Here is a 19437-nt window from a genome sequence, read left to right on the forward strand (position 1 = left end):
ACTTGATGTAAAATACATCATGTTTGTTAAAATAAAATGTTATTTTTGCATCAACTACTCGTATTGATTGACTTACTCCTTTACTGTATGTGGCTATACAGCTATTCATTCATTGTAGCGCTAGTATAATATATATAGCGCTAGGATAATATACAAAAGTCATTAGAGTGTTCAGCTTTCAAAGTTTTAGCGGTTAACTAATGCAAAGGACTGTCACGTGTATCTCTCAAGATATAAGATTTGTTGAAATTAGTTAAATAACTGTCCTCAGTATCTAGCCATGATCAGTGGTGGAAGAAGTAGCCTATAGAGCTTCTAATAGAAATACACTGTTAAAAGTCATACATTCAAAAAATAATAATTTGCACTTAAAAGTACAAATGTATTGCAGCAAATTACTCATCATCCATTATGGCCCAATTGTAAATAATGTATATTATATTATTGAACTATAATTATGATACATTACATCAAGTTGATATAGTTAATTACTTTAAAAAAATCTTTATGTATCTTATCATCATTCATTTGTTTGGAGATTATATGTATTATTCTAATATGAATATGAATCGATAAAGAAACTAGCAACTAACGTTATGAAACAAATGTAGTTGAGTAAAATGTACAATATTTGATTCTGAATAGTAGTGGAGTAGAAGTATGTACTTAGTTGCTTTCAACCTCTGGTCATGACATTTGACATTTGGCACGGTAACGTTAGGTAACAGGGTACACGTTTCAGAAGGAAAATATTCTTTGACAGCATACTGTACTGACTGATGAGTCGCCAATTTAATTTAGTTGTATATTTTTATAATGACAATAAACATCCTTATCCTTATCCTTACAAGTTGATTTCTTTAAGAATCGTAATGCACAGTAGTATTTTTAGGTTTAAACAATGATGAGAGGGAACATGAGAGAGAAAATTGTCCTCTCTCACGTTCCAACACAATCACACTCCTCGTTCACTACACTACGCTTTGCTTAGAATCAAACAAAAGTGTGACTGATTTAAAAAAAAATTAAATGCTTCCACCCAAGACACTCACAATATGGTGAAACCATTTAGGTTTGTGTAATAGTTTCATCATGGGTGGTTTAAAATAACATTACAGTCAACAAGAAGGAATGAATTACACATATTTGAATGCGTCCAGGCAGTTACGCAGCTTCCGTTTCCGTTTCATGGGCGTCAACAAAAGCGATCGCTTGCCGCGTGCGCTCTCGCGCCGTGTTTTGTGATACCGAACCTTAGCTTTATATTTCTCGTGTTTTGTTAGCATTCCTTGCTAATTGCAGCAGAAATGGAGGCGTTAAACCAGCTTCTGGTGGAGTATCCTGAGTTAATGTACAGTGGAGTCGGAGCTACGGCGTCTGTCGCCGTTGGAGCGCTGATATACAAAATTGCCACCAGGTAACTTCAAGGTTCTGCATGTGTTTTAGCTAGATTCACTCAAACGTTAGTGCAAGTTAGCAAACAATTGTCAACATTTGCATTGGTGTTTCAAAATTGTGACATTCAAGAAATAATCTTGCAAACAAAAATGCCCTGATATTTCCCAAGAGTCGTTTATTTTCTACCGTTACGCTGGACCGAGTGCTAACTTTGCTAGCTGTGTTGCTAACTAACTTAAGATAGTTTTGCGACGCTAACGTTAAGATGAATATTGTTTTTCACTTTTTGAATGCACATTTGTTCTAGTTTTTTGCGTTTGAAAGCTAGTGTCTGCATACCTTAATTAAATGCCGATTCAGTTATTTTCAATTAACTTATGTCAATTATCAAGTAAGTCACTCTGCTCGGCTCTCATTTCTGTCTCGTTTTAAGAAAATAATCGAGATTAATCTGGCACATTGGAATAATGTACCCGCTGAAATAAGATCCATTTAATAATTTGGTATTTTTAATCGCGTCTGTCATTTTCTTAGTGTGAGATGGACTTCTCTTGTCACCATTGAAGCTGTCGCTGTTTAAACATTATGTTAATATCTGATTATATTTGGTGATTCATGAACACCGCCACCGTGGTGTTTTCATCCATCAATTAATGTATGTAGGATTTTTGGCTTGCTGTACTTTTCCGTATTGATTTATATTTTGTATTTAATCTATTACACCACTATTGTTATGCAGTCATTGTGATGTATGTTGGGACCTCCTTTGAAAATGAAATGGTACGCCAGGGCATCCCAAACTTTTGCACATCAAGGACCTGCTAACAGATTGACATAATATTCAACCATGTAATTACTCAGTATATAATACAAGTAGTGCGTCATTAATATATTAGTGATACTTTTACCTCAAAAATACATTAGCAGGTTTGATTGACAGTATCATGTTGCATCGTGTAAGAAGTCTGTCTTATTTACAGAAAAAAGCCATCCCACGCAGACGTGAACTGCTGGTTTTGTAATCAGAATTCTGTGGTGCCCTTTGGGAACAGGAACTGCTGGGACTGTCCCAGTTGTGATCAATACAATGGCTTCCAGGAGGTTAGTTTCAAAAGTACATGACACCTTTGAATTATGTTTTAGCATGTCAATAAATTGCAAGTAAATAGTTTTTTATTTATTTTTGCCTGTGCTGCAAGATGTGTTTTTATACTATTCTTTTTGTTGACCTGTCTTGTTTTCAGAATGGGGATTACAACAAACCCATCCCAGCTCAGTACATGGAGCATCTTAACCACGGAGTATCTGGTAGCCTTCCCTCGACAGCCAAGCCACAGCAAGCGGTTAACAGTCAGATGCTCTTGTGCAGAAAGTGCACTAAGAACCAGACTGTCGTAGTAAAGCAGTTGGCCTCATTTGTTCCTCGGGATGATGTATGTACTCTGTTCTTTTCTATTTTCTACAACACTGCCTTTACTGTTACCATTACTGACTGTAAACACTAGATTTATAATTCTTTGTATTCTTTGTAGGAGAACTACGATGAGGAAATCGAGGCATACAAGCACCACCTGGAGCAGACCTATAAGTTATGCAGGCCCTGTCAGACAGTAGTAGAATACTACATCAAATATCAAAACCGTCAACTTCGAACCGTGCTCCTAAACCAACCGCTTCGACGCAGCGCAGAATCAGACAAGGGCTTCATAAAGGTCAGTGCAAGGCAAAGGCCAAAACTGCAGACATCTAGGAAGCAAAGTATGTGAATGAATGCATTTTTGTCAGATAATTAATTGAAATACTACATCACTGTTGCTCAGTGGAACATGTGAACACAAAATCTTTATATACTCACCGAGAATTCCTTAAGAAATGATATCCTCACAGTTTAATGTTGTAGCTACTAGTAAATTATACACGTTTCCAGCAGAGACTTGGTCATTTATTTATTTTCTTTAAGCTGTGCATTTGCAAAGTTACGAGCTTGAGCTTGGCATACAGAAACTGTCTATATTCAAACTTTTTTATGATCTGTTATTGCTTATACATATTCAAAATAAGAGTACAAATCAATTCTTGACTGTCATCATTTATCTAAACTACTTAACATGTTGCTGCATGTCAAAGAAGAGTCAAAGTTAATTATATCCTAATAATTTAAATAAATGGTCATAATAATATTTCCGCTATTCTATTGTCCTCACTCTAGTTCAGTATTTATACCGTATGGTTTTTATCTGACTTTATCTTACTGTATGCCACCTCAATGAGCATGTGCTTGGTTTGTTATTATATATATTCCCATCTTTTTTTAATACGCACATGCCCAAAGCTGAACTGATAAACCCGGAGTTGTCAACCTGCTTTGTAATTCCAATACAGCACAATCACATATGAGTGCATAGGGTTGCGGTTTACTTCCGCCATACCAGTAATAATTACACTCCTATGTACTTACTGTTTTTTGGCAATTTAAGCCCCCAGTACTGTATCTGACTTTGGGTGCAAAAAGAGTTGGTTTCATTTAATTTCCTTTCACACTCCTGGTGTAGTCTTTGTTCAAAGTGAAAATATGAATTAGATTGTGTATTGTTGCCTGTTCCTATTATTTTATGTCAACATTAGTCTATGCATAGCTTATTGATTTCTGTATGTTGTGAAAATGTCAGGATTCCTATCAAAAACATCTTCTTTCTCCCACAGAGCTTCCATTCTGTGTCTTCTCCCACTGGGGTCATACTGTTACGGACCCTTACCTTCCTGATTTGTACTTTCCTAGTTGCTACATCTTTGTGTGACTTACAATACCACCCTACATCGCTTAGTGGCCCACAGACATTAAGTGGTGGAGTCATTCCTCCAAAGCCCACACCTCACAATGAGTCCAGCCCCAACAACGAAACTAGTGGAGACGTGCCTGTATGGCAGGGTCTGCGGGAGCTGCTCCCAGACGAGGTCATCGATATCGCGAAGCTGGTTTGGCAGCATGGAAAGGACAACCAGTTGGCTGTAGTCTCCGTTGGCCTGCTGACTTGTCTTACTGCTATCTTCTTAGCAGGATCTGTGAGGTAAGCAGTCACTGCCTCCTTTATTTGCCATTTGGAAAGGTCATCCCGGACGAGTTGCATTCAAACAAAACAAACTCTGTAAGCTCATGCGTTGCTCTATTTTCAGGTTGAGGAGAATTGATGCTGTAGCCTCTGTCCTGTGGTTCCTCGTCTTGTGCCTCCACCTGGCTGAGTGCTACTCGACTGATGCCTCGGGCTGGACGGACGTCGCCAAGCTCGGTACCGTCTCCCTCTGTTGCTTTGTCAGCTTTGCTGCTGCTGTGGCAACTCGCAAACCACTGGGTCCAAGAAGAGCCAGATATCGAAGGTCAGAATCTGAGCAGTAATGTTCAAATTGTGTTTAAAATATGGGATTTTGGAAGAACTCTCTCCATGAGAGCTTTGTGTTAATTAGAACCAGTTTAAAACACAATTTATTACCTATATGTATTCCATAACAGAACAAGCTGTTTTTATTCACTGTCCATTTTTTACTCATAACCTTTTTACTGCTGTGTGCGACTGTCTGTGAGGTTATGATGTGAATGGCAAACTTGAAGCAAAGGATTGTGTGTGTGGCCCATGATAGGAACAAAACACTAGAACTACTTGCTAAATCACATCAAAGCCTCACCTTCAAGCTCATCTGCACAGTCTACAGATGTTTGTTGTGTGTGAAATGTCAGAGGCTAATATTGATTGAAGTAGTAAATGGTATTAAAACAAATGATAATAAATAAAATGGTAGAGTGCAAATGGCTAACAATTCTTAATCCCTCTGGTTTGATTCAATGATAGATTCCTATTTTGGGACCGTTTCAATGAAAGAAACTGACTAGAGAGTCTTTCAGGAATCAAAAATGAATTAAGAATTAAGAAAGCAACACTAATACACTTATTGTGAAATTGTGCCACATTTTCTCTCGATTCAGAAATATGAATCTATGACTGATTACAGTGACAATTCCTTATTTACTATAGCGAATGTGTGATGGACTGACCAATCAAGCCAATATAGTGGGATTTTAACTTTAGTACTACACTAAACAATGTATTTTAAAGCATTTTGAATGTACTCATGTATGTATTAACACTGGCTTAGCTGTGGGTTGAACATAATTTACTTACTACAGCTCTTTGCATGAAGTACTAATTTGTGGAGACACTGCAGGCCATACCGAAGATGTTTCTTGATAATCACATCCCTCCTGTATTACACCACGTCGTATACAACTTCTGAACAAAGAATGCCGTTGAATATTTCCAAAAAGTGTTCCATCGTGAGTCGTTTGAAGCCACTGTTTATTTGTAGCTGATATCCGTAAGGAATCTCTTGGGAATAAAACATCTGTGATGAAACAACACATCAGCTCTCCAGGCAGACCTAGAAGGTTTTTCCATGCGTGATATCTTTGTAGTGCTGCAGCTACTATTGCATTTTCATTTGGACAGTACAAATTATGTGACTCTTGATCAATAATTGTAACCGTTGCCCGTCTTTTTTTTTTTTTTTTTAAACAATGGGAATGTTAGCACAAGGCAGTGTGAGATTAATATGCATATTGCCATTTGAAAATCTAAACACATTGCTACCTGGGAAAAGCAGTCCGTTGTTCATTAATGTTTTTCCCAAACATGTGTCATTGGTTGGAAGGCCCTGCTGTGTGCTGCTCTTCTCCTCATCCCATTTGTTGTCGTCTTGTGCTGTGATTCCTGTTTTTATTATACTTCAGTTTTTCCCTCTGCCTGGAACTTAAGCATGGACCTAACTGTCAACCAATAATACCTGAACAATTTTATTTTAATTATGTTTTTGTCACGCTCTGCTGTGCCAAAAACCGATGCTTAAGAATACCTGTCAGGTTCTTGGCTCGTCTTGACATTTGCTCGAGGTGATCACGTCTAAGTAAGAGTTTCTGATGACACTGTTGTATCAATGCCTGAACATGCTGACATCATGGAGCACTCAACTGTGCAACCGAATATGGCCATTGGATGGAAATGATTTAATCTAGTGTAAAACTGCGAGCAAGTGTATGAGACTTGATATAGTTTGATGTGTGAATTAACTTTATAAGATTTTAATAGTTTCAAGTCTCAAGTGAGATGTTGGACTGTCAGCTTCTTCATGTTTGCTGGAAATATCAGATTTCTTCAGCACTTACCGTTTTGCTTCTCTTGATCACTTCCAGTAATACTGAACTTTGCTTTGGCAACATTCTAGCATGTTGATGGATGAAAGGCACTGATGGACGTACTAGTTGCATGCGCTAATATTTCACCTCTGGTCAAATTATTTCCATTAACCCGTTTAGTTTTTCTTCATTGGAATGTGTTGAGTGAAGAGGGATATTTATTTGACGGTAATGTGAAAAGGTTTTACAAACTCATAGCTGTAGAATGTGTTTAAAGGTTGTATTTGGTGGAAAGAGTACTGTAACTGAAGTTTAAATTGCATGTTGTTGGAGTTGTTCTCAAACTAGCACCTTTTGGTGTAGTTGTCCAAAAAAGCTTTAAATTGTTGTTAAAAAATGTTTTTGCAACCAAAGTGCTGCCCAATGTAAGACACTACAGTTACTTTCCTAAAACTTATGTAGTAATTTGCAGAAGCTGTGATTTTACCTTTTTGGATATATTGCTATAGTTCTTTAGCATGGTGCTAAATGTGTTGACTATCGGTTCATCATGCCATAGCGTCTATCAGTAATTACGGTTTGTTTTTTTTACCTTTCATAAATGCATCGTGTAACAAACTGCCTGGTAAACTCTTGACAAAATTAATAATCATAAAAATGAAAACGCATTACTCGACTCTTCTCCAGTACATGATGCTTTATTGCATCTGTCCTTCATCCACCCTGATGCAGTCTAGATATCTGAAAACGTTTTGAATACAATATGATGAAATGTTGATGCACTTCCATTGGAGCTCACACTGGTCTGCACCTCCATTTTAAGTAAGAAAAGCATAATATTTCAGTAATTTTAACTTTTGTTTATCTTTGTCTTAGTTGTACATGCTGTGCTAGAAGGTTTGAGTTTGCTATATACTGTTTGTTTTGCTGTGATATAAAAGCATAATATCCAGCCTGAGTATTTGTATGTGTATATATGTGTATATATACATATGTATATATATATGTATATGTATATATGTATGTGTGTGTGTGTGTGTGTGTGTGTGTGTGTGTGTGTGTGTGTGTGTGTGTGTGTGTTTTTTTTTTTTTTTAAGAGAACTGTATCTACCTGATAAATTGTATGACTGTTGACTTTTCCATGTGTCTAACTCTAGCATCACTATATTCAAACTTTTACGTTGATAATAACTGGAAATGCAACTGTAGCATTATACCATTTCCAAAAACATATTTTTAGTGGTGTTTTAACAGTGATGGCTGTAGAAATGCCTTTTTTTTACTAATGGAGTTGTGAATGTCGGTTTTTACTGCACTGTGTCACTATGCATATGTAGTTAACAAGGTTGTGTCATACCTGAATGTTTTAGGTGTGTGTGTGTGTGTGTGTGTGTGTGTGTGTGTGTGTGTGTGTGTGTGTGTGTGTGTGTGTGTGTGTGTGTGTGTGTGTGTGTGTTTGCAGAAACACTAAAAGAACTGATACATAAAAGATGAAAGGTTATAAAACCAAATCTTGATACGTAATAAACAATTAAAGCAATAATTTGTATAACCTGAATAAGCTAATGAACTAGATCTCAATTTGATTACTATGTGTGTTATATGTTGTGTGTTAGCCTCAGAGATGGAGCTCCGTCCATTCTGAAAGGTTTCCTGCAACATGTACGTACCCAATGAAACTTACTATGTTTTGGGTGCTCTTGTGCTGAAACTAGGTGTCTTTCTTTTAATGTAAGACTCCAATTTGAAGACTTTGTATGAATGCTTGCTTTACATGGAATGTAATAAACGGCTGTTAAAAGGAAATGCCTTTGTTTGTTTTCAACGCAAACACTATATTTATTTCTGTATGTTTGTCTCCAGTATTTAAGAAAAGGCCTTATTACACAGCATTGGAGTCGAGGGAAAATATCAAGTTAATATTGGCCAAGACTTGCGTGAATTTGAATTTTTTTAGAAAGACAAACTTTATTAACAGTCTCCATTGCTGAATACAAACTACAGTGACACATAACATGTATGGGCCACTGACTGACTGTCTGTTGTGGAGATGTGAGAGCGTTGAGCTGTATTGCTGGGCAGCATTTAGAGCTTTTGTTCTTTATGAGCTTTCAGCTGCTGCATGTTGTCCGACAGCTGCAGCAGCATTTCAGTGACAGCTGCCATTAATAAACGGCTCACATTAAATGGCAGAGCTGTGTGGTACGTTTGTTCAACAATTTTGATTTTAGACATGCACTTATTATGTAATTTTTTAGAGTTTATAACTGAATGTCAACAATAGTATATTGACGTTGGTGTGGAACAGATAAATCACATTTGAAAGCTACTTTCTTTACACAAGAAATAAAAAAATTCTGTGTCCTTTTAACCACTACTTGTACAGCACATGATGGAGTCATCTATGGAAACGGTACGATTTTTGTGTGCTTTATCTGTAGCATTAAAACCTTTTGACAGTTCTGTTAACATCTTGATTTCAGTTAGTAGACAGTTACGTTGCTCTTGTGTTGCAGATACCTTGCCGGCAGCGCTGCTGGCCCCCCCTTCAGTAGCCAGCCTCCTTTGCTCTCTCTGGACTTGGCAGACTCCTTCGTCCTGACGCCGCCACCTAACCTCTTCAAGCTCATGCACTGCCAACAGAGTCCTCACGAGCGCAAGGCCTCCCCCTCCTCTCTGCCGGGGCGCCTCAGCAGAGCCCTCTGCCTCGGCACCATCCCCTCCCTCACCAGGACAGGTAACATTAAAATGATTTCAATTGCTTTGAGTTGACAGGCAAAATAGCAATTGATGATCTGATACTGGCAATTTTTCCTGTTTCGGTCTGAGGCAAATTTGTGATTTTGGGTTATACAAAATAAATTGTATTGAATTGAACAGGGTGGGCGGGAATATTCAGCCCACTTCTGCCTACAGTTCTGTAGCATAGCTGTTCAGACAAGTTTGATCTTGAGTTGCTCCAGCAATGTCCATACAGACACGATTTATAATTGATAAGATTCAGTAGAGTTGGGTTCAATTTCTGCTGTTCGGCATCCTGTTGGGTTATGTCACTCTTTCCAAACACGGGAAACACTCACTGTTTTCTATAAAAGATATGTGTGAAGGAGTGGCGTTTTACTGTCAGAGATGCACTATATGGTTTATGCCAAGGGGCACTTTTTAAATTATATTATTAAAAAAAAAAAAAAAAGCACAACATTTTATAGTTAAAATACATCTTGTCAATTCCCTCTGGAGGACAAACTATGTAATGGAGACATTTTTTTAATGGACCCCCCCCCCCCCCCACTGCAATTTCTTTACTTATTGACCAACATGCATACAGATTTATCTGCAATAAGATAATATTGGCTGATCATTTTTTCGTTTTAGCTCCGTTTATATATTGTAGAAATTAAATTGCATACGAATAGGCATTCAACATTTATAATGGAAGTACTATGATGCTAAATACAGCTTTAAATTCTATAATTTAATGGTGCATTTAGAGCTAAAATGTTTTTTCGATTAATCAATTTGTTGATCCACAGAAAGGTAATCAGCAACTATTTTGATAGTTGTCCATTTTCAAGCAAAAAACAGTCCTTAGTTCTAGCTACCAGCAGGATTTGCTGCATTTCTTTCTTGTGTGATAGTTAACTGAATATTCTTGGCATTAAGTTATTATCTTTAGATATTCAGTCAGTCGGACAAAACAAGCAATTGGAGATGTCACGGTTGGTTTTAAGAAATATTAATTGACGTTTTTCACTTTTCTATAAATAAGTGACTTATTGAGAATATCATTGCCAGATTAATCAGTAATGAAAATAGATAGTTGCAGCTCGAGCTGCGTTTATAGTTTTTTTTCCACTAGGGAGCTGAATCTGATCAAAATAACCTGACAGACAGCACCACATCCCACTAACTTTTAAAATTGCTGTGACCTAATTTGATTGCATTAATTTGCCTAGGTTTATCAGACACAACAACATTGTTTTTTATTTTGAGTTATGTTTCTGCTTCATGGTTCATGGTTGTGGTGAATGGTGCGATTGTTTATTTCTTTATTTTCAGGTTCTGGTTACCTGTTTAGCGGAAGCAGACCAGCCTCACAATACAAAGACTCTCCGCCCTCAGGTATTAAAACTGGTGATTTTTGTGATCTCCACTTTATTGTCTTCTTTATTTTATACAATTTGGTTGACATTTTTTGCCGCACTTTGGCACAGATTACTTTTCACTGATGTCTGGGAGCCGCCCATCGTCCCCTGGCCCCTCTCCACCTCCTTCAGTAGCCGGTTCAGTGACATCCAGTTCAGGTTCTGCCAGACAACGGCGCCCCCTCATCAGCCCTGCTCGCCTCAACATCAGTGGTCGGAAACTGCGGCTTTTCTCGACTGAGCCAGAACCCGCGCTCATGTCCCCATCAGTGTCTTCATCACATTTCCATGCAAAGTCGGCCTCTTCCATTTACAGTGGCTGCTTTTCACCTGACATATCACCCTTCCAAAGCCAGAATGGTGAGTTAAACTGATAAAAGTGAACTCTTCATAGTTTAGGGGGTTTAGCAACATGCATTGCTGTCTACCTCAGTGTCATTCATGATATTTCCACCAGATGGCATTCTGAAACCTTATATATAGTGGTTTTACAGAGAGAAAAGACTTCATGTTCATTAACAACTTAAATGTTAAGATCATTTTATTTATGGCTTTATGATTTGGCTTTGCAGATTTGAGTTCTTTTTTGAGGGACGGTAGTGTGATTGAAGAGGAAGAGAGGCGAGGCAGCTCTTCGGAGTCTTCCGCATGCCTAGTCGGCACTACTACACAGGGACCTGAGAACACCCCTCCTCCTAAAGGTAAGCAGTCTGTAAGATTTAAACATGGCAGGGAGATGGATGTTGTGTCAATGATCTGTCAGATATCTTTTCATTTTGGTGTTATGCCTGTTCTTAATGGATGAAATGACAGTATCAAGACCTTAGGCCTTGTCAAACAAAATGGTAATCCTAGTCTGATTTGAGTTTAAAGGATAGGTTCACATTTTGAACATTTAAAGAATTATTGATCACTGTAATTGTTCCTTCTGTCTATACCGGCCGCAAAGAGATCGTTTCTTAAAGCAATTTCATTGTATGTAAAAACAAAATACATATATAAAAAATACGGGGAAGGGTCACGGTGGTCATATTTTTTTTGTCGGAACATTTTTTGTATAACCCTTGATTCACAAGAACAAATTAGTGTGTTGGTCCAGTTAAGGGAAACACTGCAGATACTACAGAGAAGAGTGCTGATGAGGCATTCAACGGGTCTATAAAAAAGGTCTGACAGCCAACGATGCATATCAGAGCAAAAAGGTTAGTTTGATGGAACTGAGCGGGCTTTGATAAGACCATTGTCAGGAAAAGTGACATGAAGTGTGGTATTAGATAAACACGTATTGAAATTAGATGCGACTTGAAACAAGGGCATCATTGGGATGCTATTGTGAAAGAAGAATTTTGAAATACAAATTGACTCCAAACTAAATAATTAAAAGAGGAATCATTAAATTACATTTCGTCATATAATTTCACAACGCATTTGTAAACAACATCATTTATAAACAACATTTTATACAATGTACTCATAATTTCATAATGTATTTTTGTTTATTTAATACCTAACACTTTCATGCAGCATGGGGTGAATTATTAGTGGTAGAGTGAAACTGAAATGTGTATTTGATGAGTTTGCGTGGTACTGATCCACTTTAGTTAGTTTTTAAGCAATCTGACTGTGTGTTGGACTACCGTGGCACCACAGTGGTTGTCTTTGCTGCAGCTAAGTTTCTCTCTAGAACACACCATAGTATCGTTCAGAAACTAGAAGCTTTCGTTTTTGACCCCTTAATGAAAGACATTGGGGGGCAGGACTCAAAGATGCTTGGACAGCCACATTCCATTCTGAACACTTCCTAAATGGACGTTGCCTACAATCACCCAGCCCGAGTCAAGCTTCTGGGCGTTGGGTGTATCATGAGGGCCATTCAATTGTTTGCAAACTTTATGGACTCTTATGTAATCTTCCCTGAATGTCCCTGAAGGTGGTGATGAGTCATCTTCTCCGATATGGTCCCTTTGACACTTTCTGAGAATGCCACACTCAATTTGCAGGTTTTGGCCATGTGTGATGTAGACTAGCAACATTACAACACACGTACCATTCTCTTTCAGGAGTACCTTGCGTCCCTCAAATGGTTTCTCACAGAAGCCGTGGCATTTTGCTAGTGGATGAGACCTTTTGTGTATAGGGCACTGCTTCTTTGGGTTCTTCAATCTTCTTAGAATGCCCATCTGAGTCAGGTCGGCCTGAGAGATTTCTCTGTGTCTTTCATGGAGTCTCGGCTGTTTTGGAAGAAGCATCAGCTTGGCCAGAGTGGTTGAAACTTGGATCTTTTAAACAAAATGACCAAAGACAGTGAAAGGAGGATATTGCTGATTGTAGATGGAATCAAAAGAAAGACTCTTCTCCTGCAGGCCATATGGTAACTTCTGGACTATCTAATTAACACCTCATGCAGTACCATGGTAATTCTAAGACCCTAATTGAATTTGGAAAGGTTTGACGTCAGGCTCTGTAACTCTCTGCTTGGACGTTGAATTCCAGCAGACCCGTTGTGACGAGCTCCTGGCAAAAATCAGTCATAGTTGAGTTGTCAACCTTCCCTCTGCCCGCCATTTCGGGGAGGAAGTTGATGCGCGGGACCCAGTTTTTAGTGTAGATGCCTTCTCTTTCCTCCATAGTGCTTAGGAATGCAGGTTGTCCTGTAAGGGAAGTAGACTGCTTCTTGTGTCAGTCATTTCACTGTACTGTCCTCCATGCATGAGCGATGTACTTGTTAAACACCCTTCTTCCAACAAGACTCTCTAGAGGGGGTTTTAAGTTTGTTCACAGTTGTATTTGTTAGGAAAGTGTGCTGTCTCCTGATTATTGAACATAAATCTAGCTACTGCTAGTCTCAGTGCCGGCCCCATTACTCCCTCTGAGGCAGAACATCAACTTTCCTGACCAAAGTGACGTGATATGAGCACATAAGCCAAGTACCAGAAATGGCCGCCAGGAGGCGCTGAAACAATTGTCAAAACAAACAACTGTAACAGAACAACTGGTCTCAGATTACATTGTCATGGTTTTTACACATGCACTTAGATTTAAACCAGCTGAGACTTGTATCAATCTAAAAGAAAATGAATTAATAGTAAAACTGTAAAACATTTATACATGAAAGGGGAAAACATTCTTTCCACATTAATGTGTAATGATGACGATTCTCATAAAATTAATTTGCTTTTGCTGTGACTTCTCCAGGTTTAATAAAACGTCTTATCTGGCCGGGCCTTTTGTTGGTCAGCCTGACATCCAACCTGTTTTTCGCCGGCCTCTACATGTACCACAACTGGAGATGAACTGTGGATGGGTCTGCTGCTGCTCTCATGTGACCTGCACAGAGTGAGTTGACAACCGTGACGCGTCTGTGGACCTGGAGGTCATTAAGCAATGTCAGAAAAACATCAAATTTCTGCCCGCTACTTGTTGTTTGCCGGTGCTTAGGGAAATACAGACGTCAGCTGTTTTCAACAGCGCATTTCCCATTAGCTTGGAGTTACTAGTTATGAGAAAGCTGTGGTGAAAATCAAATATTACATCTTTTGATTTAATGTGATTAAAGACTGCTTTTTTTTTTATTTAATTTTTTGGGATCTTGTCTTTTGGTTTGTCACTGCTCCTCTTACATGAATGCAGGCACATGTGTAATTGATTTAAAAGACTCAATTCTTGCACTGATGCTAAAAAAATGTGCAATAAACGTACTGTTCAGTTGATGCTGCTTGGACGCAGAGGTTCATGTCTTACCTACTGATACTGATTGTGATGAGTACATTACTTCTCCAAACCAAATGACATTTCTGGTTCTCTTTAATAGCCAAAACTCAACGTTAAACAGCATGTTGTGTTTGTGGCCCATAGTTAGTTTTGCATTTTGGAAATTTGTACAAATTTCATAGCACTGATGTTTGCCACGGTCAAAAACTGGTGTGTCAAATTATCCTATTGTGTTGTTTTGTAACAGTTTACACTCAACATTTATTCAATTATTTTATGTTTTTTTTCATAGTCATACCATGGTGACACATGTCACAATCATTCACTACAGAAATGGTTCTCTTTCACCAAACCATTTCTTCTCATAGATATCCTGTTTCCAGGTTGTAAGGGGCAACACTCTGAAAGTCAAGTGCAATATGTATTTAAAGAAATCACCTTCACAGTTACACAATGTTTGCATAAAAATGGCACCGAGGTTTAGATTAAAGTTTTAATCCTAACTGAGCTGTGGACTAATTTATAGAGACATTTTCTTATAACTTGTAGCCAAACACATTCAATTTGAATGGGTTTGCACTAGTTGTTTCTGAATTGTATGTCCACTTTTTGTGGTTGGTTGTGTTCTATTTTGAATGTGATTTAAAATTGCTTTTTTAAAGTTGAAGTGCACAGATGTGTGATTATTGTCTGTGTGTATGTTGAACATGAGTTACAAAAAGTTGTACATTTTAGACATGTAAGATGTTTGTAAACATGTTAGTTAGCTTGTGTTGCTGCTTGTGTAAAAGTGTCAGGCATTTGGGTCTTTATTTTACATGTAAAGTATTGTTGAATGACCATACACTTGATTTTAGAGAGGAATCATTTTGACCACTTTGCGGAATTACTAGGTCATGTGGTTTTTCTCAGACAATGTCTCATTTGAATTGTGTTAATTTAAAATGTGTATTTGAAGTTCTTATCTTGAGTCAAAGTAATAATTAAACTATATTCAAATGTTTTTGGGGTTTTTTCAAACATTACCACAATATACAGAATGCCAACATCTGCATCCACCCACCCAAACCCTCTGGGAGTCTGGCCAACACACCAAAAAATACTGATATTAATAACAGTTACAAATACAAAGAAAATAAATTGACATACTCTTAAGAAATGGAAAGAATATAAATAAATGAAGAAAAAAACCTCATGGTAAAATTAATTAATTGGATGAAATAAAAGTTATTGGTTATGGTTAAAAGTTAAAGGCATCAAGTTGTGTTTTGAAGTGAAGACTGTTATTTTGGGGCAGGAATGGTTGCTATGTTCTTTGGATTTTACTAACCAAGCCTTCAGTGGTATAACCTGAGTTATTACAACTTCAGAGGAATCATTACCTCTTCAGCCCAGCAGCTATGTACTGTATAGGGAGAGAGCTAGATTATATAGAATGAGACGTCTTACTTAAAGCTACAAGGAAGTGACAGCCTGGACGCTAGAGAGATTCAGATATATGAGCAATGCCAACAACAGACTTGGGTCTGTGGCCTTGACGGGCATGTTGGAGAGCGTTTCACAGTCCTTAGCCCAAAATGGACGAATACGGGTCACTGAGTCTTGGTTGCAACATAGACAGGTTGGGAAAGCCCACTTCTTGACAGATGCATGCAGCGAAATATTTTAAATTGGATCAAACTATGTGTGACATACATGGAGGTTTTGTGGATCATTACAATAAACGATATCCAAATTTCATCCGAGATATTCTCCCCAAGGTCTTCCTCCCATTTTAATTTGAGATGCTCCAAGGAGGGTGAGGCCCCCCGACAGTAAAACATCGTAAATCTGACTTTATGAATACAGTCCTCCGAACAGTTAGTAGGGGTTTGACATGGGAATGTAATTTAGGGAAGTGTGTTGTATTTTTTTTGCTTTTGTTTTTTAACAGTCTATAAAAAGAGCTAGCTTTTGCACACCAGTAGGTTGACAGGTGTGTAGGAGGTATGGCAGTTTTGCTTCATTATGTATATTTGGATTTTGATCTATTTTTAAGACACTCTTTATATATGAAATTATGTGTTTTCATGCTTATAGTGTAGGCCTTTGGTGCCGTGATGTGATAATTAGGATTCCTTATTGAGTGAGTGATGTCATTTTGTAGTGTGACCCGATTGGTCTACCAACATATTTAAGAAATGCTCTCCTATTGTTTTGTAAAATAACCTGATGAAGCTCTATGTACCAAACGTTGTCACTAGATATCTCTGAATGTAAGTGAAGCAGACAGTGTGCAGGAGTTTTTTGGGCTAAAAGGCTAAAATAGTAACAAAAACAATAACTGTGGATATTGCTCCATTGTAGAATGTCAAGTCATGATTATCTAAATGACTTGGAGTTGTCTAAGTTAAGAATGGTCTCTAGACAGCCTTTTTAAAGGTATTCGAAATTCTGTATACAGACTTGTGCATTTGTACTTGATGTGTAACCTGGAGTATGTTTCCTCTCTGAAGAAGGTTCATTAATTGAAAGATCACGTGTATGTTGAAATGTAAATGGTCTTTAAACTATACTGAGTTTCCTGAATGAGTCAAAAAAAAAATTTCAGTTAAAGTTAAAATTAATTTATTTTTGAATTTGTATGTGAAGTGCAATGAAAGTATATTGTGATTATTTTTTTTTCGGTCTTCACATCACTTTAAATCAAAGGATGTCCATTTCAGACTCTCTTACAAGAAGTAGGTTCTCTCACTGTTCGTTATTCCACTGTGTTCAGCAATGCAAATGTTTGTCTGCTACAGCTGTTTTGTCTGTGTGTGAATGTAAGGAACAGCATTGGCTTGTTTCATCTGGACCCATACGTTTTTAATAAAATGTTTACTATTTATCCAGGTTCATAGATCTGTTGTTACTAGATGATGTGTGAAAACTAGATTTGATGTCCTCGCTTCTCTGCAGTCACCAGCATCTTTTCTTTTACATTTTTCCTTAGTGTGACGATGAGTGTCCTTGTTGAACATTTAAGTCGGATGCTTGGTTTGGTTATCTAAAAGTTTGCATCATTGAGCTTACATTGAAGCCTTTAGGGAAGACAGAATTTCCAAACTCAACTCTGTTTGTTTTGTAACTTTGCACTGGGAAATTTGAAAAAATGATTTAGCTGCTATGAAATGAGTGCATTTTTGAATATAAAAGTAGTTGGGAAACTGAATTACTAAGACCTTCTTGTTAATTCCTCTGACATATCTTGATCTGATGGAATTACATTTTTTTGTGAGAGTCATATGTTCAGCCTTTTTAAATTGCTTTTTCACGAGTTTATCAATCAACCCAAATCATTCAAACTTTTGTTAATCGCATCTGGTCATTGACAAAAGGCATGGAATAGCTATACTCTAAACTTAAAATTAAGTTTTCGTGTCGAACATTTTAAAATGGATATCATCTTATCTCGTCACAGGTCAGCTGTGATTACTACCTCATTTCTTTTCCTTAATCTAAGCGGAGCACTTCTGGTTTTCATGCATTCGCTTTGTGAGCACTTCCATTCTGAGTTACTTGTCCGTTAGTTCGCTATGTGCGCTTTTGCCTGTTCGATTAGAGCCTCCCCATGTCCGTTACCTTCAGAGGATCTTTTTTAAGGCAGACATTTTGACATTGTTAATGTTATCAATTTCGCCTGTATTTTTTCTACTATGACAAGTCAAAATGTCTGCTGTGAAAAAGGTATATTCCTCCAGCTTGACCTTGTTGCATTGCTTGTTAGCATGCTAACAATTGCTAATTAGCACCAAACACGAAGTACACCTGAGGCGAGTGGGAATGTCATCAGTTTTCAAGTATTTGGTAATTTTGTTTGGAGTAATTGAAATATTGACCTGATGATGGTGCTAGATGAAAAGTCAAAGTATCACAAAAGTTTCATTTTCTGTGGAACACAAATGTCTGTACAAAACATCACGACAAATCTTCCTTTAGTTGTTATAACTAAAGATATTCCCAAAGCGATGGACCAACAGACTGATATTCCTGGAGCCACAGTGGTAGCATGGCTTTGATACATTTCAGCATGTATTTAGGGAATGTCAATCAGCGCTTATATTATCTGTCAGGTCCAGTTTCCTCCAATCGAGGATCAATTTCAAGCCCTTTCTTTTAAATCCTGATCAGAAAAAAAGATTTTGAAACTGAAAAAAGTACTTTTTTACTTATCATTTCACAATTATTTCTGTGTGGCTGTTGGGGCCAGACCACTGCTCATCCAGGAATCCCCCCCACAGCAGTGCGGGTAAGCCCAAAGACAATAAATAGGTCGCACATCTGAATATCACATGACCAACCTATTAATGTGCTCACTTATTGTCAGGGTAAACATATATCGTCTTAACTATTTGGTGACCTTACAATTTAGTTACCTGTAGTGTCATTTAAATCCCAGCACAAATGATCTGAACTCTGTGACCCATATAAATGTAGTATTGTGGTTCCAGAGTTCCTATCAAAGCAGGTAGTGTTGACAGACACAACTTGTTTACTGGTTTTATTGTTGATAACAGTTCACTGACTGAAGGGTGGGAAACAGGTTCATACTTTCAGTCTGCAGCTCTAGCCAAAAGTTTCTCTTCTGTACACTCACTTCCTGTTTTTACCAGAGCTACTAGACCACCAAGAGTCTATTGTTCACATGAAGGATTAACACCTGCAAACCAAACTGACAAATACTATGCATGTTTTTATGTACTGGGATGGGTCTTGTTCTGGCGTAGATTTCAAGTCAATGATTGATGTACTCATGTGCATCAAATAGCTGAGAGTAAATAGTTGTCATGCTGTTGATGTTGGTCCCTGCATTTCCCCTTTCTACGGTAGTACTACTGTGGTTTATGTTCCACTTCCATGAGAGTGGTGTCATTGCTCACTATTTGCTGCAAAACTAAAATTGTCGCTGGTCTTATAGTTACTACATGGAAATATGAAAAAGGAAGGCAGGTTTCTCATCAAAGAGTTTTAGCTTGATTA

General features: G+C 37.7%; 1 protein-coding gene across 1 annotated transcript; it reads left to right on the top strand.

The window, feature by feature from the left end:
* Positions 1 to 1220: 1220 nt before the first annotated feature.
* On the top strand, positions 1221 to 17305 carry tmem201 (transmembrane protein 201). Its single transcript, XM_068733259.1, has 11 exons — positions 1221 to 1417; positions 2379 to 2499; positions 2643 to 2831; positions 2931 to 3110; positions 4102 to 4466; positions 4573 to 4773; positions 9097 to 9317; positions 10640 to 10702; positions 10795 to 11085; positions 11298 to 11426; positions 13921 to 17305. Exons 1-11 carry the CDS (start codon positions 1308 to 1310, stop codon positions 14016 to 14018), a joined length of 1968 nt encoding a protein of 655 aa, XP_068589360.1. The 5' UTR covers positions 1221 to 1307; the 3' UTR covers positions 14019 to 17305.
* The last annotated feature ends 2132 nt before the right edge of the window (positions 17306 to 19437 follow it).

Source organism: Cebidichthys violaceus, unplaced genomic scaffold (assembly GCF_023349555.1).
Source record: "Cebidichthys violaceus isolate CVI_PGR_0920_01 unplaced genomic scaffold, fCebVio1.0.p SCAF_6, whole genome shotgun sequence".
Taxonomy (NCBI): Eukaryota; Metazoa; Chordata; class Actinopteri; order Perciformes; family Stichaeidae; genus Cebidichthys; species Cebidichthys violaceus.

Coding starts and splice junctions, on each gene's coding strand:
- tmem201 (XM_068733259.1), top strand. CDS start 1,308: ATGGAGGCGTTAAACCAGCTTCTGGTGGAGTATCCTGAGTTAATGTAC. Junction 10,703..10,794: donor CAAAGACTCTCCGCCCTCAG/GTATTAAAACTG, acceptor ACTTTGGCACAG/ATTACTTTTCACTGATGTCT. Junction 11,427..13,920: donor GAACACCCCTCCTCCTAAAG/GTAAGCAGTCTG, acceptor TGACTTCTCCAG/GTTTAATAAAACGTCTTATC.